Raw genomic sequence first — 27,678 nt, 5'->3', positions numbered from 1 at the left:
GACTGTCACATGTACGATGTCATGGACTGTCACATGTATAATGTCATGGACTGTCACACATGTATGAGGTCATGGACTGTCACATGTATGATGTCATGGACCGTCACACACACATGTATGATGTCATGGACTGTCACACACACGTATGATGTCGTGGACTGTCACAAACACGTATGATGTCATGGACTGTCACACACACGTATGATGTCATGGACTGTCACACATGTATGATGTCATGGACTGTCACACACACGTATGATGTCATGGACTGTCACACACGTATGATGTCATGGACTGTCACACACACGTATGATGTCATGGACTGTCACATGTATGATGTCATGGACTGTCACATGTATGATGTCATGGACTGTCACATGTATGATGTCATGGACTGTCACACATGTATGATGTCATGGACTGTCACATGTATGATGTCATGGACTGTCACATGTATGATGTCATGGACTGTCACACACGTGTGATGTAATGGACTGTCACACACACGTATGATGTCATGGACACACATGTTATGGACTGTCACACACGTATGGTGTCATGGACTGTCACACACGTATGATGTCATGGACTGTCACACACGTATGAGGTTATGGACTGTCACATGTATGATGTCATGGACCGTCACACACACATGTATGATGTCATGAACTGTCACACACACGTATGATGTCATGGACTGTCACACACATGTATGGTGTCATGAACTGTCACACACACGTATGATGTCATGGACTGTCACACACACGTATGATGTCATGGACTGTCACACACACATGTATGATGTCATGGACTGTCACACACACATATGATGTCATGGACTGTCACACACACATGGATGATGTCATGGACTGTCACATGTACGATGTCATGGACTGTCACATGTATGATGTCATGGACTGTCACACATGTATGAGGTCATGGACTGTCACATGTATGATGTCATGGACCGTCACACACACATGTATGTCATGGACTGTCACACACACGTATGATGTCGTGGACTGTCACAAACACGTATGATGTCATGGACACACGTATGATGTCATGGACACATGTATGATGTCATGGACTGTCACACACATGTATGATGTCATGGACACATGTATGATGTCATGGACTGTCACACACACGTATGATGTCATGGACACATGTATGATGTCATGGACTGTCAGACACACACCTATGATGTCATGGACACATGTATGATGTCATGGACAACACATGTATGATGTCATGGACACATGTATGATGTCATGGACAACACAAGTATGATGTCATGGACAACACAAGTATGATGTCATGGACAACACAAGTATGATGTCATGGACAACACATGTATGATGTCATGGACAACACAAGTATGATGTCATGGACACATGTATGATGTCATGGACAACACATGTATGATGTCATGGACAACACATGTATGATGTCATGGACAACACATGTATGATGTCATGGACACACAGATGTAGGGTTGTGGTCAGCTGCAATTAACTTCATTGATCTTCACTTCACATACATTTTGTCAACATTTCTCCTGCCAAATATGCAACTGGAGAAGAGTTTGGATTTGGTAAACAAGTCAAATGAATGTTTTATCATCCATGTGGCCAACATTGTGGGTTTCCTGGACGTGGTCTACATGGCTAACAGAAAATAATCCCTCTTCCAATTCCAATAGTTGTTTTAAGATAGAAATCTTCTCTCTTCGTCATTTGGGATGTATGTTGTGATTTCACTTCCTGGTTCCATGACCCGCCCTATCCTGCCTCTGATTGGCCTAACCTCAACCAATGGTGACTCATCTTAATAACAATCATGGATGTTCTTCTACTCTTGGAAGGAGGAAGGGGAGGGGTTTAGCAGCCCATGGAGGGGGAGAACAACAACAAAGCCGTGTTTGGTCATTTTAAGGTGAAATAAATGATATCCATATAACCATCATTTCTTAATTCATATCTTGTTGAAAAATATATCCATATATCTTACAAACTCTATATCGCCCAGCCCTAATACACATTGAAAAATGGTTGTCTTGTGGTTGTTAGAAGCAACTAACATTAGCATTAATGCTGCATTTTACAAGAGTGTATTACTTTATTTAGCAAATGTAAATAATACAAATGTTTGGACAAATGTTCCCCTTCAGGAGTAGAAAAGCCAAATGAGCACAGCACATGTGTATGTGAGAGAGGCTGCCCAGAAATGAATGTCCCACCTTGTAATGCTTTATCAGCGTGACCAGCGGGCTAAAGAGTGACAGGATTATCATATCATTAGCGGCCGCTCCTTTGGTGTAATCCTATTTTCCATTTCAAGTCACTGGCACCCTGAATGAGAGACAACACGTCTTCATTTTAAAAAGCTACATATTCATTTTGATAGTCCAAAAGTGAAGTATGTAACTACACATGTTTAATACATCTTTATCAGTTAATAGTTGACATGCTGTATCAGACACATAAATCCCACATTAGTGTTCCAGACTAGGGATGAACATTTCTTATCACCGTTATTGGGACCAATATTATTATTACTGCAATTTTAAATGTGCTCAACATTTTCCAAAACTACTTATACTGAAATCTTTTAACCAAGTTTTTTTTTTTTTTTAAACACATTCAAAATGTATATACTGCATGCACCTGAAGTAGAAAGTAGAATGTCCATATGAGAGCAACACAAGCATTAGATACAAAGGAATATGGCAGAAACAAAATCATACTATAAATAGATAAAAACAAATGACAATTGACTTTATGGACATAAGACATAACTGCTCTTATTGTCCATATAGCTATAAATAGTGTTCATGTATGAAGTCTAGTCTTATACATACGACTGCACGGTTATAGGTCAAATAATAATTACGATTATTTTGATCAATATTGAAATCCCGATTATTAATGAGGATTATTCATTATGTTAGGTAAAACAGTGTTGGGGTGTGAACACCACGTCATTTGTAATATCTCAAAAATGCTCTAGATAAACGTTATCTATATGTTTAAAGACAAATATTTGTGTTTTTGTTTATTAATAGTATCAGTGTGTCAGATCTTTTATTACATGATGTCTTTATCTCTAGTTTTACACTTTCATAGAGAGAGGTATTTTTTAAGTTATGTACATACATGTACTAACGTGTGTACATCTATGATGTCATGGACACAGTATGATGTCATGGACACAGTATGATGTCATGGGCTGTCACACACGTATGATGTCATGGACTGTCACACACATGTATGATGTCATGGGCTGTCACACACATGTATGATGTCATGGGCTGTCACACACATGTATGATGTCATGGGCTGTCACACACATGTATGATGTCATGGGCTGTCACACACATGTATGATGTCATGGGCTGTCACACACATGTATGATGTCATGGGCTGTCACACACATGTATGATGTCATGGGCTGTCACACACATGTATGATGTCATGGGCTGTCACACACGTATGATGTCATGGGCTGTCACACACGTATGATGTCATGGACTGTCACACACGTATGATGTCATGGGCTGTCACACACATGTATGATGTCATGGGCTGTCACACACGTATGATGTCATGGACTGTCACACATGTATGATGTCATGGACTGTCACACACATGTATGATGTCATGGACTGTCACACACATGTATGATGTCATGGACTGTCACACATGTATGATGTCATGGACTGTCACACACATGTATGATGTCATGGACTGTCACACACGTATGATGTCATGGGCTGTCCCACACATATGTCATGGGCTGTCCCACACATATGTCATGGGCTGTCACCCACATATGATGTCATGGGCTGTCACACACATGTATGATATCATGGGCTGTCACACACATGTATGATGTCATGGGCTGTCACACACATGTATGATGTCATGGACTGTCCCACACATATGATATCATGGGCTGTCACACACATGTATGATGTCATGGGCTGTCACACACATGTATGATGTCATGGACTGTCACACACATGTATGATGTCATGGACTGTCACACACATGTATGATGTCATGGGCTGTCACACACATGTATGATGTCATGGGCTGTCACACACATGTATGATGTCATGGGCTGTCACACACGTATGATGTCATGGGCTGTCACACACATGTATGATGTCATGGGCTGTCACACACGTATGATGTCATGGGCTGTCACACACGTATGATGTCATGGGCTGTCACACACATGTATGATGTCATGGGCTGTCACACACGTATGATGTCATGGGCTGTCACACACATGTATGATGTCATGGGCTGTCACACACATGTATGATGTCATGGGCTGTCACACACATGTATGATGTCATGGGCTGTCACACACATGTATGATGTCATGGGCTGTCACACACATGTATGATGTCATGGACTGTCACACACATGTATGATGTCATGGGCTGTCACACACATGTATGATGTCATGGACTGTTTTTTTGGTGACTGCTGATGTCATGTTATCTGTAATGAAATAGGCTAATAAAAGGCTAAATAAACATTTCTGCAGCTTAGCTTGGAGGCGCAAGACACGATCATACGGAACCATTTTCTAGTTTCTGATCATGAGAATGAAATCAGATGACAATAAAAACATGGAGTCCTACTTCAGACATTGGTTTAAAAACAAGATGACAATAAAAACATAGAGTCCTACTTCAGACATTGGTTTAAAAACAAGATGACAATAAAAACATGGAGTCCTACTTCAGACATTGGTTTAAAAACAAGATGACAATAAAAACATGGAGTCCTACTTCAGACATTGGTTTAAAAACAAGATGATGTCCCTACTTTGGCTCAATAAAGCATACTTTGAACATTCAGCATTTTAGTACAGGGTCAAGCACGCAAACAGGGACACATGTCAAAGTAAATAGCCATTTGTTCTGGACACATGCCAACATTCATAGTCCAGAACAGGGTTCTTAACCTTTTGGACCTCAGGGCCCAAATATTAACTCTGAATGAATAATCTTACTCTTGATTTGAACTACATGGAATAATGATATCTAACAGGATAAAGAAGATATGAAAGCATGTGTTAATGACAAAGATGATTATTTATTTGATGCATAAACTTTAGGCTTAGGTCAGGATGATTAGAAAAAGATACTAATTACATATGAGGGATTACATTAAGGGCTAGAATCAATAAACAATGATATAGATATATTTCTTAAATAAACTCTCAATAAAATTTAAGTGCAAATGAAAACATAGCTTCACCACTAACAATAATAACAATAACAATGTGCTTCAAACTTCTGCGACTTTAGCTCCAAACGTCTTGTGTGTGTTTGATATTGTCATAACTGGCACTAGTGGTGAAAAGGTGTATTACCACTGAATACTTGTTTGATATTGTCATAACTAGCACTAGTGGTGAAAAGGTGTATTACCACTGAATACGTGTTTGATATTGTCATAACTAGCACTAGTGGTGAAAAGGTGTATTACCACTGAATACTTGTTTGATATTGTCATAACTAGCACTAGTGGTGAAAAGGTGTATTACCACTGAATACGTGTTTGATATTGTCATAACTAGCACTAGTGGTGAAAAGGTGTATTACCACAGCTAACAAACAGATCTTTTCTTGGCCTCTGGTCTAGAAAATGTGCAAACCAAGCGTAAACAAACTATTTAGCTGTGAGCCATTTTAACGCAGAGGCAAGATGATAGTAGCTGTGTTGAATGTGAGCATTATGCCAAAACATGAAGTGTGGAGACAAGCAGCAAAGGCACACAATGTAGAGAGAGAGAGTGACCAGGGACCAGCAAAGACACACAATGCAGAGAGAGAGTGACCAGGGACCAGCAAAGGCACACAATGCAGAGAGAGAGAGTGACCAGGGACCAGCAAAGACACACAATGCAGAGAGAGAGAGTGACCAGGGACCAGCAAAGACACACAATGCAGAGAGAGAGAGTGACCAGGGACCAGCAAAGACACACAATGCAGAGAGAGAGTGACCAGGGACCAGCAAAGACACACAATGCAGAGAGAGAGTGACCAGGGACCAGCAAAGACACACAATGTAGAGAGAGAGTGACCAGGGACCAGCAAAGACACACAATGCAGAGAGAGAGAGTGACCAGGGACCAGCAAAGACACACAATGCAGAGAGAGAGTGACCAGGAACCAGCAAAGACACACAATGTAGAGAGAGAGAGTGACCAGGGACCAGCAAAGACACACAATGCAGAGAGAGAGAGTGACCAGGGACCAGCAAAGACACACAATGCAGAGAGAGAGAGTGACCAGGGACCAGCAAAGACACACAATGCAGAGAGAGAGTGACCAGGGACCAGCAAAGACACACAATGTAGAGAGAGAGTGACCAGGGACCAGCAAAGACACACAATGCAGAGAGAGAGAGTGACCAGGGACCAGCAAAGACACACAATGCAGAGAGAGAGTGACCAGGGACCAGCAAAGACACACAATGCAGAGAGAGAGTGACCAGGGACCAGCAAAGACACACAATGCAGAGAGAGAGAGTGACCAGGGACCAGCAAAGACACACAATGCAGAGAGAGAGTGACCAGGGACCAGCAAAGACACACAATGCAGAGAGAGAGTGACCAGGGACCAGCAAAGACACACAATGCAGAGAGAGAGTGACCAGGGACCAGCAAAGACACACAATGCAGAGAGAGAGAGTGACCAGGGACCAGCAAAGACACACAATGCAGAGAGAGAGAGTGACCAGGGACCAGCAAAGACACACAATGCAGAGAGAGAGTGACCAGGGACCAGCAAAGACACACAATGTAGAGAGAGAGAGTGACCAGGGACCAGCAAAGACACACAATGCAGAGAGAGAGAGTGACCAGGGACCAGCAAAGACACACAATGCAGAGAGAGAGAGTGACCAGGGACCAGCAAAGACACACAATGCAGAGAGAGAGTGACCAGGGACCAGCAAAGGCACACAATGCAGAGAGAGAGAGTGACCAGGGACCAGCAAAGACACACAATGCAGAGAGAGAGAGTGACCAGGGACCAGCAAAGACACACAATGCAGAGAGAGAGAGTGACCAGGGACCAGCAAAGACACACAATGCAGAGAGAGAGAGTGACCAGGGACCAGCAAAGACACACAATGCAGAGAGAGAGAGTGACCAGGGACCAGCAAAGACACACAATGCAGAGAGAGAGAGTGACCAGGGACCAGCAAAGACACACAATGCAGAGAGAGAGTGACCAGGGACCAGCAAAGACACACAATGCAGAGAGAGAGAGTGACCAGGGACCAGCAAAGACACACAATGTAGAGAGAGAGAGTGACCAGGGACCAGCAAAGACACACAATGTAGAGAGAGAGAGTGACCAGGGACCAGCAAAGACACACAATGTAGAGAGAGAGAGTGACCAGGGACCAGCAAAGACACACAATGCAGAGAGAGAGTGACCAGGGACCAGCAAAGACACACAATGCAGAGAGAGAGAGTGACCAGGGACCAGCAAAGACACACAATGCAGAGAGAGAGAGTGACCAGGGACCAGCAAAGACACACAATGCAGAGAGAGAGAGTGACCAGGGACCAGCAAAGACACACAATGCAGAGAGAGAGAGTGACCAGGGACCAGCAAAGACACACAATGCAGAGAGAGAGAGTGACCAGGGACCAGCAAAGACACACAATGTAGAGAGAGAGAGTGACCAGGGACCAGCAAAGACACACAATGTAGAGAGAGAGAGTGACCAGGGACCAGCAAAGACACACAATGTAGAGAGAGAGAGTGACCAGGGACCAGCAAAGACACACAATGTAGAGAGAGAGAGTGACCAGGGACCAGCAAAGACACACAATGCAGAGAGAGAGAGTGACCAGGGACCAGCAAAGACACACAATGCAGAGAGAGAGAGTGACCAGGGACCAGCAAAGACACACAATGCAGAGAGAGAGAGTGACCAGGGACCAGCAAAGACACACAATGCAGAGAGAGAGTGACCAGGGACCAGCAAAGACACACAATGCAGTGAGAGAGAGTGACCAGGGACCAGCAAAGACACACAATGCAGAGAGAGAGAGTGACCAGGGACCAGCAAAGGCACACAATGTAGAGAGAGAGAGTGACCAGGGACCAGCAAAGACACACAATGCAGAGAGAGAGTGACCAGGGACCAGCAAAGACACACAATGTAGAGAGAGAGAGTGACCAGGGACCAGCAAAGACACACAATGCAGAGAGAGAGAGTGACCAGGGACCAGCAAAGACACACAATGTAGAGAGAGAGAGTGACCAGGGACCAGCAAAGACACACAATGTAGAGAGAGAGAGTGACCAGGGACCAGCAAAGACACACAATGTAGAGAGAGAGAGTGACCAGGGACCAGCAAAGACACACAATGTAGAGAGAGAGAGTGACCAGGGACCAGCAAAGACACACAATGCAGAGAGAGAGAGTGACCAGGGACCAGCAAAGACACACAATGCAGAGAGAGAGAGTGACCAGGGACCAGCAAAGACACACAATGCAGAGAGAGAGAGTGACCAGGGACCAGCAAAGACACACAATGCAGAGAGAGAGTGACCAGGGACCAGCAAAGACACACAATGCAGTGAGAGAGAGTGACCAGGGACCAGCAAAGGCACACAATGTAGAGAGAGAGAGTGACCAGGGACCAGCAAAGACACACAATGCAGAGAGAGAGTGACCAGGGACCAGCAAAGACACACAATGTAGAGAGAGAGAGTGACCAGGGACCAGCAAAGACACACAATGCAGAGAGAGAGAGTGACCAGGGACCAGCAAAGACACACAATGCAGAGAGAGAGAGTGACCAGGGACCAGCAAAGACACACAATGCAGAGAGAGAGTGACCAGGGACCAGCAAAGGCACACAATGCAGAGAGAGAGAGTGACCAGGGACCAGCAAAGACACACAATGCAGAGAGAGAGAGTGACCAGGGACCAGCAAAGACACACAATGCAGAGAGAGAGAGTGACCAGGGACCAGCAAAGACACACAATGCAGAGAGAGAGAGTGACCAGGGACCAGCAAAGACACACAATGCAGAGAGAGAGAGTGACCAGGGACCAGCAAAGACACACAATGCAGAGAGAGAGAGTGACCAGGGACCAGCAAAGACACACAATGCAGAGAGAGAGAGTGACCAGGGACCAGCAAAGACACACAATGCAGAGAGAGAGAGTGACCAGGGACCAGCAAAGACACACAATGCAGAGAGAGAGAGTGACCAGGGACCAGCAAAGACACACAATGCAGAGAGAGAGTGACCAGGGACCAGCAAAGACACACAATGCAGAGAGAGAGAGTGACCAGGGACCAGCAAAGACACACAATGTAGAGAGAGAGAGTGACCAGGGACCAGCAAAGACACACAATGTAGAGAGAGAGAGTGACCAGGGACCAGCAAAGACACACAATGTAGAGAGAGAGAGTGACCAGGGACCAGCAAAGACACACAATGTAGAGAGAGAGAGTGACCAGGGACCAGCAAAGACACACAATGCAGAGAGAGAGAGTGACCAGGGACCAGCAAAGACACACAATGCAGAGAGAGAGAGTGACCAGGGACCAGCAAAGACACACAATGCAGAGAGAGAGAGTGACCAGGGACCAGCAAAGACACACAATGCAGAGAGAGAGTGACCAGGGACCAGCAAAGACACACAATGCAGTGAGAGAGAGTGACCAGGGACCAGCAAAGACACACAATGCAGAGAGAGAGAGTGACCAGGGACCAGCAAAGGCACACAATGCAAAGAGAGAGAGTGACTGGGAACCAGCAGATCTTACTGGTTTGGCAAGCCCACCTATTTACTAGCATTGCAAGCAGGGGGGATGGTGGAGCCTGCAGGTCAGATACATTGGTCTCTGGAAACATATAATCAATAACTAATAATAACCTTGTGTAACAATTCACCAGTCAGAAAAACAAGATGGCTGCCCCCATTTCAATACTTATTTACATTAAAATGATGTATTACTGTGGATTGAGTTAAACATTTATAGTGCTTTTTGTAAGTAATCCCTCTCTTAAGAGGTCAGCTGAAGACAGAAAAACTGAAGCAATGTTCCCCCTAATACTAAATAATATGTTATATAGTTCCATTGGCAGCAAAACAGGCCCAGAGCATAATACTACCACCACCATGCTTGACGGTAGGCCTGGTGTTCCTGGGATTAAAGGCCTCACCAAACATATTGCTGGCTATTGTGGCCAAACAGCTCACTTTTTGTTTCATCTGACCACAGAACTTTCCTCCAGAAGGTCTTATCTTTGTCCATGTGATGTCAGATGGAACAAAAAGTGAGCTGTTCGGCCACAATAGCCAGCAATATGTTTGGTGAGGCCTTTAATCCCAGGAACACCAGGCCTACCGTCAAGCATGGTGGTGGTAGTATTATGCTCTGGGCCTGTTTTGCTGCCAATGGAACTGCTGCTTTAAATGGGACAATGAAAAAGGAGGATTAGCTCCAAATTGTTCAGGACAAGCTAAAACCATCAGCCCGGAGGTTGGGTGCAGTTGGGTGTTGCAACAGGACAATGACCCCAAACACACCTCAAAAGTGGTAAAGGAATGGCTAAATCAGGCTAGAATGAAGGTTTTAGAATGGCCTTCCCAAAGTCTTGACTTGAACGTGTGGACAATGCTGAAGAAACAAGTCCAATTTAGCTGAACTGCAGCAATTTAGTGGTCAAGTGGTCAAGCAGAAGCTTGTGGATGGCTACCAAAAGTGTCTTATTGCAGGTCAACTTGCCAAGGAAGCAAATATTAACATTGCTGTATGTATACTTTTCACCCTCACATTTTCAGTAGAGCCATAATAAACTCATAAAAGAAGCAAACTTCATGAATGTTTTTGTGAGCAACAAGTATGTGCTCCAATCACTACATCACAAACAACAAGTATGTGCTCCAGTCACTACATCACAAACAACAAGTATGTGCTCCAATCACTACATCACAAACAAGTATGTGCTCCAATCACTACATCACAACAAGTATGTGCTCCAATCACTACATCACAAACAACAAGTATGTGCTCCAGTCACTACATCACAAACAACAAGTATGTGCTCCAATCACTACATCACAAACAACAAGTATGTGCTCCAATCACTACATCACAACAAGTATGTGCTCCAATCACTACATCACAAACAACAAGTATGTGCTCCAGTCACTACATCACAAACAAGTATGTGCTCCAGTCACTACATCACAAACAACAAGTATGTGCTCCAATCACTACATCACAACAACAACAAGTATGTGCTCCAATCACTACATCACAAACAACAAGTATGTGCTCCAATCACTGCATCACAACAACAACAAGTATGTGCTCCAATCACTACATCACAAACAACAAGTATGTGCTCCAATCACTACATCACAACAACAACAAGTATGTGCTCCAATCACTACATCACAAACAACAAGTATGTGCTCCAATCACTGCATCACAACAACAACAAGTATGTGCTCCAATCACTACATCACAAACAACAAGTATGTGCTCCAGTCACTACATCACAAACAACAAGTATGTGCTCCAATCACTACATCACAACAACAACAAGTATGTGCTCCAATCACTACATCACAAACAACAACAAGTATGTGCTCCAATCACTACATCACAACAACAACAACAAGTATGTGCTCCAATCACTACATCACAACAACAAGTATGTGCTCCAATCACTACATCACAACAACAACAAGTATGTGCTCCAATCACTACATCACAACAACAAGTATGTGCTCCAATCACTACATCACAACAACAACAAGTATGTGCTCCAATCACTACATCACAACAACAACAAGTATGTGCTCCAATCACTACATCACAACAACAACAAGTATGTACTCCAATCACTACATCACAACAACAACAAGTATGTACTCCAATCACTACATCACAACAACAAGTATGTGCTCCAATCACTACATCACAACAACAAGTATGTGCTCCAATCACTACATCACAACAACAAGTATGTGCTCCAATCACTACATCACAACAACAACAAGTATGTGCTCCAATCACTACATCACAACAACAAGTATGTGCTCCAATCACTACATCACAACAACAACAAGTATGTGCTCCAATCACTACATCACAACAACAAGTATGTGCTCCAATCACTACATCACAAACAAATAAGATTGTAAAGTGTGTGTGAGTTAGTATTATTCATGCAAATAATAATGAACTTATAATTTCATGGCTGCAACACGTGCCAAAGTAGTTGTGAAAGGGCATGTTCACCACTGTGTTACATGGCCTTTCCTTTGAACAACACTCAGTTTTGGTTTGGGAAGTGAGGAGACACATTTTTGAAGTGGAATTCTTTCCCATTCTTGCTTGATGTACAGCTTAAGTTGTTCAACAGTCCGGGGGTCTCCCTTCTCACATTGCAGGTGCCACACATTTTCAATGTCTGGACTACAGGCAGGCCAGTCTAGTACCCGCACTCTTTTACTATGAAGCCACGTTGATGTAACACGTGGCTTGGCATTGTCTTGCTGAAATAAGCAGGGGCGTCCATGGTAACGTTGCTTGGATGGCAACATATGTTGCTCCAAAAGCTGTATGTACCTTTCAGCATTAATGGTGCCTTCACAGATGTGTAAGTTACCCATGTCTTGGCCACTAATACACCCCCATACCATCACACATGCTGGCTTTTACACTTTGCACCTAGAACAATCCGGATGGTTCTTTTCCTCTTTGGTCCGGAGGACACAACGTCCACAGTTTCCAAAAACAATTTGAAATGTGGACTTGTCAGACCACAGAACACTTTTCCACTTTGTATCAGTCCATCTTAGATGAGCTCAGGCCCAGCGAAGCCGACGGCATTTCTGGGTGTTGTTGATAAACGGTTTTCACCTTGCATAGGAGAGTTTTAACTTGCACTTACAGATGTAGCGACCAACTGTAGTTACTGACAGTGGGTTTCTGAAGTGTTCCTGAGCCCATGTGGTGATATCCTTTACACACTGATGTGGCTTGTTGATGCAGTACAGCCTGAGGGATGGAAGGTCACGGGCTTAGCTGCTTACCTGCAGTGATTTCTCCACATTCTCTCAACCCTTTGATGATATTACGGAGCGTAGATGGTTAAATTCCTTGCAATAGCTGCTTGAGAAAGGTTGTTCTTAAACTGTTCAACAATTTGCTCAGGCATTTGTTGACAAAGTGGTGACCCTCGCCCCATCCTTGTTTGTGAATGACTGAGCATTTCATGGAATCTACTTTTATACCCAATCATGGCACCCACCTGTTCCCAATTAGCCTGCTCACCTGTGGGATGTTCCAAATAAGTGTTTGATGAGCATTCCTCAACTTTATCATTATTTATTGCCACCTTTCCCAACTTCTTTGTCACGTGTTGCTGCCATCAAATTCTAAAGTTAATGATTATTTGCAAAAAAAAAAAAATGTTTATGAGTTTGAACATGAAATATGTTGTCTTTGTAGCATATTCAACTGAATATGGCTTGAAAAGGATTTGCAAATCATTGTATTCTGTTTATATTTACATCTAACACCATTTACCAACTCATATGGAAACGGGGTTTGTAGATGTCCATTGGAAAAATTAGAGCCATTAAATACCTGTACACTTTATTATCCTATTAGTGGACTAATCATTAAGATAATTGCTGACTAATCAACTATCAAAATAATCAATAGCTGCAGCCCTAATATAAATAAACCTTTCTGTATAAATACTTCATTTCACAACGTACTGTACTTATCTGCAGCTTATAGTCTGTTGTGGCCAACATAAGGAAATATATTGTTTTCCTTCTAAAATGTTGTGGGTGTGGCTCATATACCGATGCACTCCATAGTACAGAGAAGATGCACTCCATAGTACAGAGAAGATGCACTCCATAGTACAGAGAAGATGCACTCCATAGTACAGAGAAGATGCACTCCATAGTACAGAGAAGATGCACTCCATAGTACAGAGAAGATGCACTCCATAGTACAGAGAAGATGCACTCCATAGTACAGAGAAGATGCTCAATTAGCAAGTAGATGAACAATAGTTTTGAGAAATTAAATGATGTAACATTTGCAAACAACTCTTGTGGATGTACTTACTAGCAGTCTGTGTTGTGTTCTACATGCTAGTGTGTTGTGTTCTACATGCTAGTGTGTTGTGTACTACATGCTAGTGTGTTGTGTACTACATGCTAGTGTGTTGTGTTCTACATGCTAGCGTGTTGTGTTCTACATGCTAGCGTGTTGTGTTCTACATGCTAGTGTGTTGTGTTCTACATGCTAGCGTGTTGTGTTCTACATGCTAGCGTGTTGTGTTCTACATGCTAGCGTGTTGTGTTCTACATGCTAGCGTGTTGTGTTCTACATGCTAGTGTGTTGTGTTCTACATGCTAGCGTGTTGTATTCTACATGCTAGTGTGTTGTGTTCTACATGCTAGTGTGTTGTGTACTACATGCTAGTGTGTTGTGTTCTACATGCTAGTGTGTTGTGTTCTACAAGCTAGTGTGTTGTGTTCTACATGCTAGTGTGCTGGGGGGGGGCAGTACAGCTCTAGACTGGAGAACGTGATCAGAGAATAAAAGTGGTGACGGTGGCAGAACTAGTGAGCATCACTTAGCATCACCCTATCAAACTAAAGGTGTGGAACAACTAGTGAGCATCACTTAGCATCACCCTATCAAACTAAAGGTGTGGAACAACTAGTGAGCATCACTTAGCATCACCCTATCAAACTAAAGGTGTGGAAAAACTAGTGAGCATCACTTAGCATCACCCTATCAAACTAAAGGTGTGGAAAAACTAGTGAGCATCACTTAGCATCACCCTATCAAACTAAAGGTGTGGAACAACTAGTGAGCATCACTTAGCATCACCCTATCAAACTAAAGGTGTGGAAAAGGCTGTTTAAACTTCAGTGTCGACTTGAAACAGACGCAGGACTTTGACAGGAAGTGAACTTGCGTGACATCACATGAACTGGAAGTGTCATCCATCCATCCATCTGCTTCCGCTTATCTGAGTTGGGGGGCAGCAGCCTAAGCAGGGAAGCCCAGACTTCCCTCTCCCCAGCCACTTGGTCCAGCTCCTCCCGGGGGATCCCGAGGCGTTCCCAGGCCAGCTGGGAGACATAGTCTTCCCAACGTGTCCTGGGTCTTCCCCGTGACCTCCTACTGGTCGGACGTGCCCTAAACACCTCCCTAGGGAGGTGTTCGGGTGGCATCCTGAGCAGATGCCCGAACCACCTCATCTGGCTCCTCTCCATGTGGAGGAGCAGCGGCTTTACTTTGAGCTCCTCCTGGATGACAGAACTTCTCACCCTATCTCTAAGGGAGAGACCTGACAGGAAATCGGGTCCTTTCGCTCATAACCCGCAAACTGGAAGTGTATTTATTAATTCAACTAATTTGGTCTCCAAATCATGTTGACAATAATATGCTTTATCATTTGTAGCTCAACCTATGGTGAAGAAGCATCTGTTAGTGCTGGAAGATGAGCAGATGTAGATGATCAATATATAACATCTGTTAGTGATGAGCAGATGTAGATGATCAATATATAACATCTGTTAGTGCTGGCAGATGAGCAGATGTTAATGATCAATATATAACATCTGTTAGTGATGAGCAGATGAGCAGATGTAAATGATCAATATATAACATCTGTTAGTGCTGGCAGATGAGCAGATGTAAATGATCAATATATAACATCTGTTAGTGCTGGAAGATGAGCAGATGTAAATGATCAATATATAACATCTGTTAGTGCTGGAAGATGAGCAGATGTAAATGATCAATATATAACATCTGTTAGTGCTGGCAGATGAGCAGATGTAAATGATCAATATATAACATCTGTTAGTGCTGGAAGATGAGCAGATGTAAATGATCAATATATAACATCTGTTAGTGATGAGCAGATGAGCAGATGTTAATGATCAATATATAACATCTGTTAGTGCTGGCAGATGAGCAGATGTAAATGATCAATATATAACATCTGTTAGTGCTGGAAGATGAGCAGATGTAAATGATCAATATATAACATCTGTTAGTGCTGGAAGATGAGCAGATGTAAATGATCAATATATAACATCTGTTAGTGCTGGCAGATGAGCAGATGTAAATGATCAATATATAACATCTGTTAGTGCTGGCAGATGAGCAGATGTAAATGATCAATATATAACATCTGTTAGTGCTGGAAGATGAGCAGATGTAAATGATCAATATATAACATCTGTTAGTGCTGGAAGATGAGCAGATGTAAATGATCAATATATAACATCTGTTAGTGCTGGCAGATGAGCAGATGTAAATGATCAATATATAACATCTGTTAGTGCTGGAAGATGAGCAGATGTAAATGATCAATATATAACATCTGTTAGTGATGAGCAGATGAGCAGATGTTAATGATCAATATATAACATCTGTTAGTGCTGGCAGATGAGCAGATGTAAATGATCAATATATAACATCTGTTAGTGCTGGAAGATGAGCAGATGTAAATGATCAATATATAACATCTGTTAGTGCTGGAAGATGAGCAGATGTAAATGATCAATATATAACATCTGTTAGTGCTGGCAGATGAGCAGATGTAAATGATCAATATATAACATCTGTTAGTGCTGGAAGATGAGCAGATGTAAATGATCAATATATAACATCTGTTAGTGCTGGAAGATGTAAATGATCAATATATAACATCTGTTAGTGCTGGCAGATGTAAATGATCAATATATAACATCTGTTAGTGCTGGCAGATGTAAATGATCAATATATAACATCTGTTAGTGCTGGAAGATGTAAATGATCAATATATAACATCTGTTAGTGCTGGCAGATGTAAATGATCAATATGGCAAATATCAAAGCCCAAGTTGGATTGCCTTGAAAATGTTCACAACTGATTGCATGCTACTAAGTACTATAATGTTGTAGTTACATTTAGGGGATGGACTAAAACATGGTCACCATATGTATGCAAATCCATCCATTTTCTACTGCTTGTCCCTCTCAGGGTGGAATATTTGGCCACATTTGCAATATAATGAAGTTGAGAAGGGGTCTGTTTGACGTACTAGCATCACTAGTTCCAGACTGTTGACTCCCAACATGAATCACAAGTCTTCTGGTATTCATTGAGAACATGTGGCCCCCGAGATGATCAAACAAGCATGCATGGATCACGTGATCAAACAAGCATGCATGGATCACGTGATCAAACAATCATGCATGGATCACGTGATCAAACAAGCATGCATGGATCACATGATCAAACAAGCATGCATGGATCACATGATCAAACAAGCATGCATGGATCACATGATCAAACAAGCATGCATGGACCACGTGATCAAACAAGCATACATGGATCACATGATCAAACAAGCATGCATGGATCACACGATCAAACAATCATGCATGGATCACGTGATCAAACAATCATGCATGGATCACATGATCAAACAAGCAAGCATGGATCACATGATCAAACAAGCATGCATGGATCACATGATCAAACAAGCATGCATGGATCACGTGATCAAACAATCATGCATGGATCATGTGATCAAACAAGCATACATGGATCACATGATCAAACAATCATGCATGGATCACATGATCAAACAAGCATGCATGGATCACGTGATCAAACAAGCATACATGGATCACATGATCAAACAAGCATGCATGGATCACATGATCAAACAATCATACATGGATCACGTGATCAAACAAGCATGCATGGATCACGTGATCAAACAAGCATGCATGGATCACGTGATCAAACAAGCATGCATGGATCACGTGATCAAACAAGCATGCATGGATCACGTGATCAAACAAGCATGCATGGATCACGTGATCAAACAAGCATGCATGGATCACGTGATCAAACAAGCATACATGGATCACGTGATCAAACAAGCATACATGGATCACGTGATCAAACAAGCATGCATGGATCACATGATCAAACAAGCATACATGGATCACATGATCCACCAAACAAGCCCCCCAGACTCTCAAGTTGCCAGCAGAGAAAGTGTAGGTCGGGAGATGAGTCAAGGAAGCTAAAGATTAGCATGTGTGTGCAACTAAGAGCAGTCTGGTCTGAGGGGAACCAGGTGAAGAACCACTCAGCTTGGTCATAGTGTGCCATCTGATATGGACTTAGACTTGGACAAAGTAGGGAAATGGTCCAGTGTGTGTCTCACCTGGTTGTCGTGGTGCTGGCAGAAGCTCATGTGATCCTGGAAGAGGGACATCAGTGCAAAGTTGTTCTGCAGGGACTGAGCGAGTGACACCGACTGGCTGGGGTTGCTGTTGACTCGGCTCAAGTGGAGGTTGTCTCCTAGTCTCTCTATGAAGTGGTCCTTGGTCAGCCTGACCCGCTGGTGGGCACGCACACAGTTGTCGCACAGGTACTCCTGGCAGTCCAGGCAGTGGGAGGTGGCCAGGTTCTCCTCGTCGCAGGAGCTGCACGGAGGCTCTCCCATGAGGTGAGGGTGAAGGAGGCCTCCGGGGGTGTGATGGAAGCCAGAGGAGCCTAAGCCCACATTATGGTGGTGGCCGTTCTTGTTCTGGATCTGCTCCTCCGTGTTCACCACCACGTCCAACAGGTTGCTGAAGAGGAAGTTGGAGGAAGGCAGGGAGTCCACCCCGGCCTCGGAGATGGACACCTTCTGGTCGCAGGTGGGGCAGCGCAGCTTGAGGGGGTCGCCGGGGCAACGCTGGCCCTCCAGGCACTGCCTGCAGAAGACGTGGAGGCAGGGCAGGACGTGGAGTCTCCTGCTGGTCTGGCTGGAGGAGGAGGTGTGCGAGGAGGAGGAGGAGGAGGAGGTGGAGGAGCTGGAGGAAATGGGAGCGGAGGAGCCGCACAGCTCCTTGCAGAGGGGACACGTCTGCAGGTCCGAGTCTGGGAAGGAAGCCATCTGTGGTGTCAGCACAAACACCTGACAGTGGAGCTGGACATCTGGACACACGTCCAGCTGATGTGTGGAGGTCACTTGCTTGGAGGTATCTGCAGCATCAGCACAAACACCTTACAGTGGACATCTGGACACACCTGTGGAGGTCACTTGCTTGGAGGTATGTGCAGCATCAGCACAAACACCTTACAGTGGACATCTGGACACACCTGTGTGGAGGTCACTTGCTTGGAGGTATGTGCAGCATCAGCACAAACACCTTACAGTGGAGGTGGACACACCTGTGTGGAGGTCACTTGCTTGGAGGTATGTGCAGCATCAGCACACACACCTTACAGTGGACATCTGGACACACCTGTGTGGAGGTCACTTGCTTGGAGGTATCTGCAGTATCAGCACACACACCTTACAGTGGAGGTGGACACACCTGTGTGGAGGTCACTTGCTTGGAGGTATCTGCAGTATCAGCACACACACCTTACAGTGGAGGTGGACACACCTGTGTGGAGGTCACTTGCTTGGAGGTATGTGCAGTATCAGCACACACACCTTACAGTGGACATCTGGACACACCTGTGGAGGTATGTGCAGTATCAGCACACACACCTTACAGTGGACATCTGGACACACCTGTGTGGAGGTCACTTGCTTGGAGGTATCTGCAGTATCAGCACACACACCTTACAGTGGAGGTGGACACACCTGTGTGGAGGTCACTTGCTTGGAGGTATGTGCAGCATCAGCACACACACCTTACAGTGGAGGTGGACATCTGGACACACCTGTGTGGAGGTCACTTGCTTGGAGGTATGTGCAGCATCAGCACACACACCTTACAGTGGACATCTGGACACACCTGTGTGGAGGTCACTTGCTTGGAGGTATCTGCAGCATCAGCACACACACCTTACAGTGGAGGTGGACACACCTGTGTGGAGGTCACTTGCTTGGAGGTATGTGCAGCATCAGCACAAACACCTTACAGTGGAGGTGGACATCTGGACACACCTGTGGAGGTCACTTGCTTGGAGGTATCTGCAGCATCAGCACACACACCTTACAGTGGAGGTGGACACACCTGTGTGGAGGTCACTTGCTTGGAGGTATGTGCAGCATCAGCACACACACCTTACAGTGGAGGTGGACACACCTGAGGAGGTCACTTGCTTGGAGGTATGTGCAGCATCAGCACACACACCTTACAGTGGAGGTGGACATCTGGACACACCTGTGTGGAGGTCACTTGCTTGAGGTAGATTGATAACTCCTGATGAGCTCGCAGGGAAAATGGAGGCAGTCATAAAAAGAGTCGGTGGAGGGGGTCGCTCTCCAACTTCTCCTCCCCCAACATGAGCAGCGCACAGCAGCTAAATGTTACTTGTCGCCCCGCTGCCAGGGGCGAAGCTCGGACCCCAGTGGTGGTCAATAATTCATCCAAGCCAACATAGTTTCGTAGACGAGGCAGCCTTCAGAGCCCTCAGAGCCCCGCTCGCCTGCTTCCTGTCGGCCTGGAGGAATCCCAGGAGCGCCGTCCTAAGAAGGCGGTGGACGTGGGGAAAGAAGTCGGTCGGTCGGTCACGTCCCGCGTCGCCCCCTTCACGTAATGTCCGAGTCAACACGCGGGCTTGAAGTAGTCCTCAGTCCGCCATGAAGACACGCTCAGCCTCAATGACTGAATGACTACTGACTGGCTGGCTGAGGGGGGAGGGAGAGGGAGGGGGAGGGAGGGGGAGGAATGGATTCACTTCCGCTGCAGAGACAGGGAGGGGAGGGGAAGGGGGAGGGGCAGGGGGAGAGGGGTTGTGCGCAGGCGTACAACAGCGCCAGCTTTAAATGGCTTTCAGTGAACTGTGGGCATTTTAGACTCCGGTAAATACTGACTTGTAAATACAAACAATAAAACATGGGTAAATACTGACTTGTAAATACAAACAATAAAACATGGGTAAATACTGACTTGTAAATACAAACAATAAAACATGGGTAAGTCCGGTAAATACTGACTTGTAAATATAAACAATAAAACATGGGTAAATACTGACTTGTAAATATAAACAATAAAACATATGTACAAGTGCTGTAGTCATTTGCCAACAGCACGATGATTGACGTCGATACCAGCTGGAGCCTACATCCGGGGAATCGAGGGTGCCCACAATGTGGCCCGGGGCCATTTTTGTCAGCTAAAATGGAATATTCAACTCCTCCCATTATAATTGGTATTAGGGGCATATTGAGAAAGAGTTGCAAATATAAAAAAACGTTGGGTTAAGATAGCACACTGAAAGTAATACTGAGGTAATAATACATAGAATAAAAAGCAAATAATATCAAAGTGACATACAATGTTATTTAAAGCCAAAACAGAACATAAAACTCCTTAAGGTATTTAAAGGCTTTAAAACATTGGATTTTTTTATTTATTTTACTTTTTGTGCTTAAGATTTTTTGAGAAACTTCAAATTACAAAAAATATCAAATTGTATTTTTATTCTGAGCATTCTGATTGAGACTTTTATTAGTAGATTGCACAGTACAGTACATATTCCGTACAATTAACCACTAAATGGTAACACCCCAATAAGTTGTTCAACTTGTTTAAGTCGGGGTCCACTTTCATCAATTCATGGTAATTCTGATCAGATGCCACTTCAACCCTTGACTAACACCCTCCCCCCACCACATCCCACCTCCCCGGATTGTAAATAACCAAATCTAAATAATCAAATGTATATACTTGTTCTCATGCTATCTGAACTCACTATTTTCTCTGCTCGCTGTACATATCCTACCAAGTCACACCTACACTGTTTCAATGCCCATTTCTCTGATGATGCAATTGTTGATGACTGAAGTGATGATATCAACCAAACCCTCCACATCCCACCCCCCGAATTGTAAATAATTCAATGTATATATCTGATGATTAACTTGTGTGATGACTGTATTATGATGATAGTATATATCTGTATCATGAATTGATTTACGTGGACCCTGACTTAAACAAGTTGAACAACTTATTGGGGTGTTACCATTTAGTGGTCAATTGTACGGAATATGTACTGTACTGTGCAATCTACTAATAAAAGTTTCAATCAATCAATCAATAGTTAAGATTAGCAAAGTAACTAATGTTATGCAAATGTATGGTAATTGACATTGATTGATTGAGACTTTTATTAGTAGGTTGCACAGTAAAGTACATATTCCGTACAATTGACCACTAAATGGTAACACCCCAATAAATTTTTCAACTTGTTTAAGTCGGGGTCCACTTAAATTGATTCATGATACAGATATATACTATCAGATATATATACTATCATCATAATACAGTCATCACACAAGATAATCACATTGAATTATTTACATTATTTACAATCAGGGGTGTGGAGGGGGGGGTAGGATATGGACAGCAAGTAGTGGACATAGAGAGAGAGAGTGAGTGAGTGTGAGTGTGAGTGTGAGAGAGTGAGAGTGAGAGTGAGAGTGAGAGTGAGAGTGAGAGTGAGAGAGAGAGAGAGAGAGAGAGAGAGAGAGAGAGAGAGAGATTAGAAGGCATAAGAAAAAGTATCTGCATTTGATTATTTACATTTGATTATTAGCAATCCGGGGAGGTGGGATGTGGAAGGGAGGGTGTTAGTTTAGGGTTGTAGCTGCCTGGAGGTGAACTTTTATTGCGGTTTTGAAGGAGGATAGAGATGCCCTTTCTTTTACACCTGTTGGGCGTGCATTCCACATTGATGTGGCATAGAAAAACAATGAGTTAAGACCTTTGTTAGTTCGGAATCTTGGTTTAACGTGGTTAGTGGAGCTCCCCCTGGTGTTGTGGTTATGGCGGTCATTTACAACTGTGACATTTGACATTTTCTACCACTTGTCCCTTTCGGGGTCGCTGGAGCCTATCTCAGCTGCAAATGGTTAAATTGAAATAAAAACATGACATGTTTGGTATTTTTGTTTAGGACTGAAGTTGATGAAGAGATTTGAGCAAAGAAAGTAGAACATGAATTCAAAATATTTTCATGCCCTTAAAAACAGTTGAATCTTTACATTCTTCCACAGAAGGCTACTTACTGTGCTGAAAAGTCAAAGAATGCAGGGGCCATTTTGGTATTTTTAATGTTGTAAACAGGCCGAAAGCAAGTCAAAGTTATACAAACTGAAAGAAAGCTTTGTGTTACATATTAACAGTATTATTAATAGGAATATTCAAACTAGCAACACATCAGCATTTTTTTTTTTTTTTAATTCCTTCTTTCAGGGGATTTATTTATTCACAGGCAATTACAGAGTCTGCTAGTCCGGGTTAGGAGTCAGTTAAACTAGAACTAACCAGCGCCAGGCTGGATAATCCCTGCACACATAGCATTTCTCCTAGAATAATATACAACTCACATAATGTTTTTTCTGCAGGGACTGTCAGAGGTGGACATGCATTCTACTGAGGTGGCAAATTATGATGTGTTCAGTTTATCGCAGCACCTAGCAAACAATCTGAAAATTCCGTCATATCAATTCCTAGATATGGTCGAAATTATTTAAAGCGCACTACGCATAATAAACGCAACATTATTAGTATTGCTACTACGGATCATTTCAACAAAAACTCCTCAAAACAGCCCAATACCTATAATATGGGCTTTTTAAACATAAGATCATTATCTTCCAAAACGTTATTAGTTAATGAGGTCATTAGAGAAAACAATCTTAACGTCATTGGTCTCAGCGAAACCTGGGTCAAACCAGACGATTTTTTTGCGCTGAATGAGGCATCTCCTCCCAACTATACGAATGCGCATATTGCCCGTCCCCTTAAAAGGGGTGGGGTGGTCGCACTAATATACAATGAAAACTTTAACCTTACCCCTAAAATAAGTAATATATATAAATCGTTTGAGGTGCTTACTATGAGGTCTGTCACACCGCTGCCTCTCTACCTGGCTGTTATCTACCGCCCCCCTGGGCCCTATTCGTACTTTATCAGTGAATTCTCAGAGTTTGTTGCTGATCTAGTGACGCACGCCGACAATATAATCATAATGGGGGACTTTAATATCCATATGAATACCCCATAGGACCCTCCGTGCGTGGCGCTCCAGACTATAATTGATAGCTGTGGTCTTACACAAATAATAAATGAACCCACGCATCGCAACGGTAATACGATAGATCTAGTGCTTGTCAGGGGTGTCACCACCTCCAAAGTTATGATACTACCGTATACTAAAGTAATGTCCAATCATTACCTTGTAAAATTCGAAGTTCTGACTCATTGTCAACAAGCTAATAATAATAATAACTGCTTTAACAGCCGCAACATTAATGCTGCCATAACGATGACTCTTGCTGGCCTACTGCCTTCGGCACCATTCCCAAATTATGTGGGCTATATTGATAACCTCACCAACAACTTTAACTACACCCTGCGCGACACCATTGATGGTATAGCACCGCTAAAGCTAAAAAAGGGCTCCTAAAAGGCGCACCCCATGGTTTACAGAAGAAACTAGAGCTCATAAACTATCATGTAGAAAGCTGGAACGCAAATGGCGCACGACTAAACTTGAGGTTTTCCATCAAGCATGGAGTGATAGTTTAATAACTTATAAACGCATGCTTACCTTAGCTAAAGATAAAAATATTACTCAAATCTCATCTGCCTCAACAAAAACGATCCCAAATATTTGTTCAGTACAGTAGCATCGCTAACCCAACAAGGGACTCCTCCCAGTAGCTCCACCCACTCGGCAGATGACTTTATGAATTTCTTTAATAAGAAAATTGAACTCATTAGAAAGGAGATTAAAGACAACGCATCCCAGCTACAACTGGGTTCTATTAACACAAATACGACTGTATATACGACGGATACTGCCCTCCAAAATAGTCTCTCTCTTTTTGATGAAATAACAGAGGAATTGTTACGGCGTGTAAGTGGGATAAAACAAACAACATGTTTACTTGACCCACTTACTGAGAAACTTATCAAGGTACTGTTTGTAGGACCATCGGTGCTAAATATTATAAACGTATCACTTTCCTCCGGCACTGTTCCCCTAGCATTCAAAAAAGCGGTTATTCATCCTCTGCTCAAAAGACCTAACCTCGATCCTGACCTCATGGTAAACTACCAGCCGGTGTCCCACCTTCCGTTTATTTCGAAACTCCTCGAAAAAATTGTTGCACAGCAGCTAAATGAACACTTAGCGTCTAACAATCTCTGTGAACCTTTTCAATCCGGTTTCAGGGCAAATCACTCTACGGAGACAGAACTCGCAAAAATGACTAATGATCTATTGCTAACGATGGATGTCATCTATGTTGCTGCTTCTTGATCTTAGCGCTGCTTTCCTTACTGTCCATCATAATATTTTATTGGAGCGTATCAAAACACGTATTGGTATGTCAGATTTAGCCTTGTCTTGGTTTAACTCTTATCTTACTGACAGGATGCAGTGTGTCTCCCATAACAATGTGACCTCGGACTATGTTAAGGTAACGTGCGGAGTTCCCCAGGGTTCGGTTCTTGGCCCTGCACTCTTTAGCATCTACATGCTGCCGCTAGGTGACATCATACGTGTTAGCTTTCACTGTTATGATGATGACACCCAACTCTACATGCCCCTAAAGCTGACTGACATGCCGGATTGTAGTCAGCTGGAGGCGTGTCTTAATGAAATTAAACAATGGATGTCCGCTAACTTTTTGCAACTCAGTGCTAAGAAAACGGAAATGCTGATTATCGGTCCTGCTCAACACCGACATCTATTTAATAATACCACCTTAACATTTGACAACCAAACAATTACACAAGGCAACTCAGTAAATAATCTGGGTATTATCTTCCACCCAACTCTCTCGTTTGAGTCACACATTAAGAGTGTTACTAAAACAACTCTCTCGTTTGAGTCACACATTAAGAGTGTTACTAAAACAACTCTCTCCTTTGAGTCACACATTAAGAGTGTTACTAAAACGGCCTTCTTTAATCTCTGTAATATCTCTCATTGTCATCCCACTGGGTTGAGTTTTTCCTTGCCCTGATGTGGGATCTGCACCGAGGATGTCGTCGTGGCTTGTGCAGCCCTTTGAGACACTTAATAAACATTGATTGATATTTATAATTAGCAATAAACAAAAAAGATGCACTTTAAGGGTCCTTAAAATTCTATCTGATTACTTTTAAAATATATTGCCCCCCCAAAAATATCTTTACATGAGCACAAAACTTCCAACATTGATCTACATTTGACATGGTAAATGAAGTTAAAAAAAGAAGTGTGACAACAACAGGACTAAGGATGACAGATTTACAGTAAGCCCACATAATGATAGAAGAATAGTTAGTAAAGGCTCAGGTGACTGCAGTTGACTACAGAGGTTATGCTCATATGTCCAAGTAAGAAAACATTGCACTTAAAGGAGAGTTCTTACAAACACTGTACATACTGTACCTTCTAATGAGCTGTGCCTTTTCTTTCAGACATAAAAAGGGCCAACGCAATGAGGATAGCATTGCTTTGAACTTCTTCTGTGTCAGCATTCTCTTCATCTACAATCAAACACACAAGTGGCGCCTGTTTGCCCAGCAGCCATCATCTGACTCAACGTCAATTTGACAACGTTAACAGTATTAGACACCTTAGACAATGTTCACATGAAACAGTATTAGACACCTTAGACAATGTTCACATGAAACAGTATTAGACACCTTAGACAATGTTCACATGAAACAGTATTAGACACCTTAGACAATGTTCACATGAAACAGTATTAGACACCTTAGACAATGTTCACATGAAACAGTATTAGACACCTTAGACAATGTTCACATGAAACAGTATTAGACACCTTAGACAATGTTCACATGAAACAGTATTAGACACCTTAGACAATGTTCACATGAAACAGTATTAGACACCTTAGACAATGTTCACATGAAACAGTATTAGACACCTTAGACAATGTTCACATGAAACAGTATTAGACACCTTAGACAATGTTCACATGAAACAGTATTAGACACCTTAGACAATGTTCACATGAAACAGTATTAGACACCTTAGACAATGTTCACATGAAACAGTATTAGACACCTTAGACAATGTTCACATGAAACAGTATTAGACACCTTAGACAATGTTCACATGAAACAGTATTAGACACCTTAGACAATGTTCACATGAAACAGTATTAGACAATGTTAAGATGAAACAGTATTAGACAATGTTAAGATGAAACAGTATTAGACAATGTTAAGATGAAACAGTATTAGACAATGTTAAGATGAAACAGTACTAGACAATGTTAAGATGAAACAGTATTAAACAATGTTAAGATGAAACAGTATTAGACAATGTTAAGATGAAACAGTATTAGACAATGTTAAGATGAAACAGTATTAGACAATGTTAAGATGAAACAGTATTAGACAATGTTAGGATGAAACAGTATTAGACAATGTTAAGATGAAACAGTATTAGACAATGTTAAGATGAAACAGTATTAGACAATGTTAAGATGAAACAGTATTAGACAATGTTAAGATGAAACAGTATTAGACAATGTTAAGATGAAACAGTATTAGACACATCCTGATCATGTGAAGGCCTACCTTGACTGGCCTTCAGGCAGCTCTCTCACACAAGAATAAACAATTGTGTGTGTTTGG

At 42.9% G+C, this 27,678-nt stretch overlaps 1 protein-coding gene across 4 annotated transcripts in view; it reads right to left on the bottom strand.

Annotated features, from left to right (window-relative positions):
• The window catches only part of trim71 (tripartite motif containing 71, E3 ubiquitin protein ligase), a 139,694-nt gene extending 119,001 nt beyond the window's left edge, over positions 1-20,693 (bottom strand). The window contains exons 1-2 of one of the 4 annotated variants that reach the window (XM_062030208.1): positions 19,214-20,693; positions 18,291-19,096 (exon numbers count right to left, since the gene is read on the bottom strand). In XM_062030208.1, the coding sequence (XP_061886192.1) occupies positions 18,291-19,007 (717 nt within the window). In that variant the 5' untranslated portion in view covers positions 19,008-19,096; positions 19,214-20,693. Of the gene's footprint in view, positions 1-18,290 lie in introns of all 4 variants that reach the window. The other 3 variants (XM_062030210.1, XM_062030207.1, XR_009822220.1) reach the window with 3 other exon arrangements.
• Between the last annotated feature and the right edge of the window lie 6,985 nt (positions 20,694-27,678).

Source organism: Entelurus aequoreus, linkage group LG20 (genome assembly GCF_033978785.1).
Source record: "Entelurus aequoreus isolate RoL-2023_Sb linkage group LG20, RoL_Eaeq_v1.1, whole genome shotgun sequence".
Classification (NCBI taxonomy): domain Eukaryota; kingdom Metazoa; phylum Chordata; class Actinopteri; order Syngnathiformes; family Syngnathidae; genus Entelurus; species Entelurus aequoreus.
Note: the sequence above shows the minus strand (reverse complement) of the source record. Positions and strands in the feature narration are given on the sequence as shown.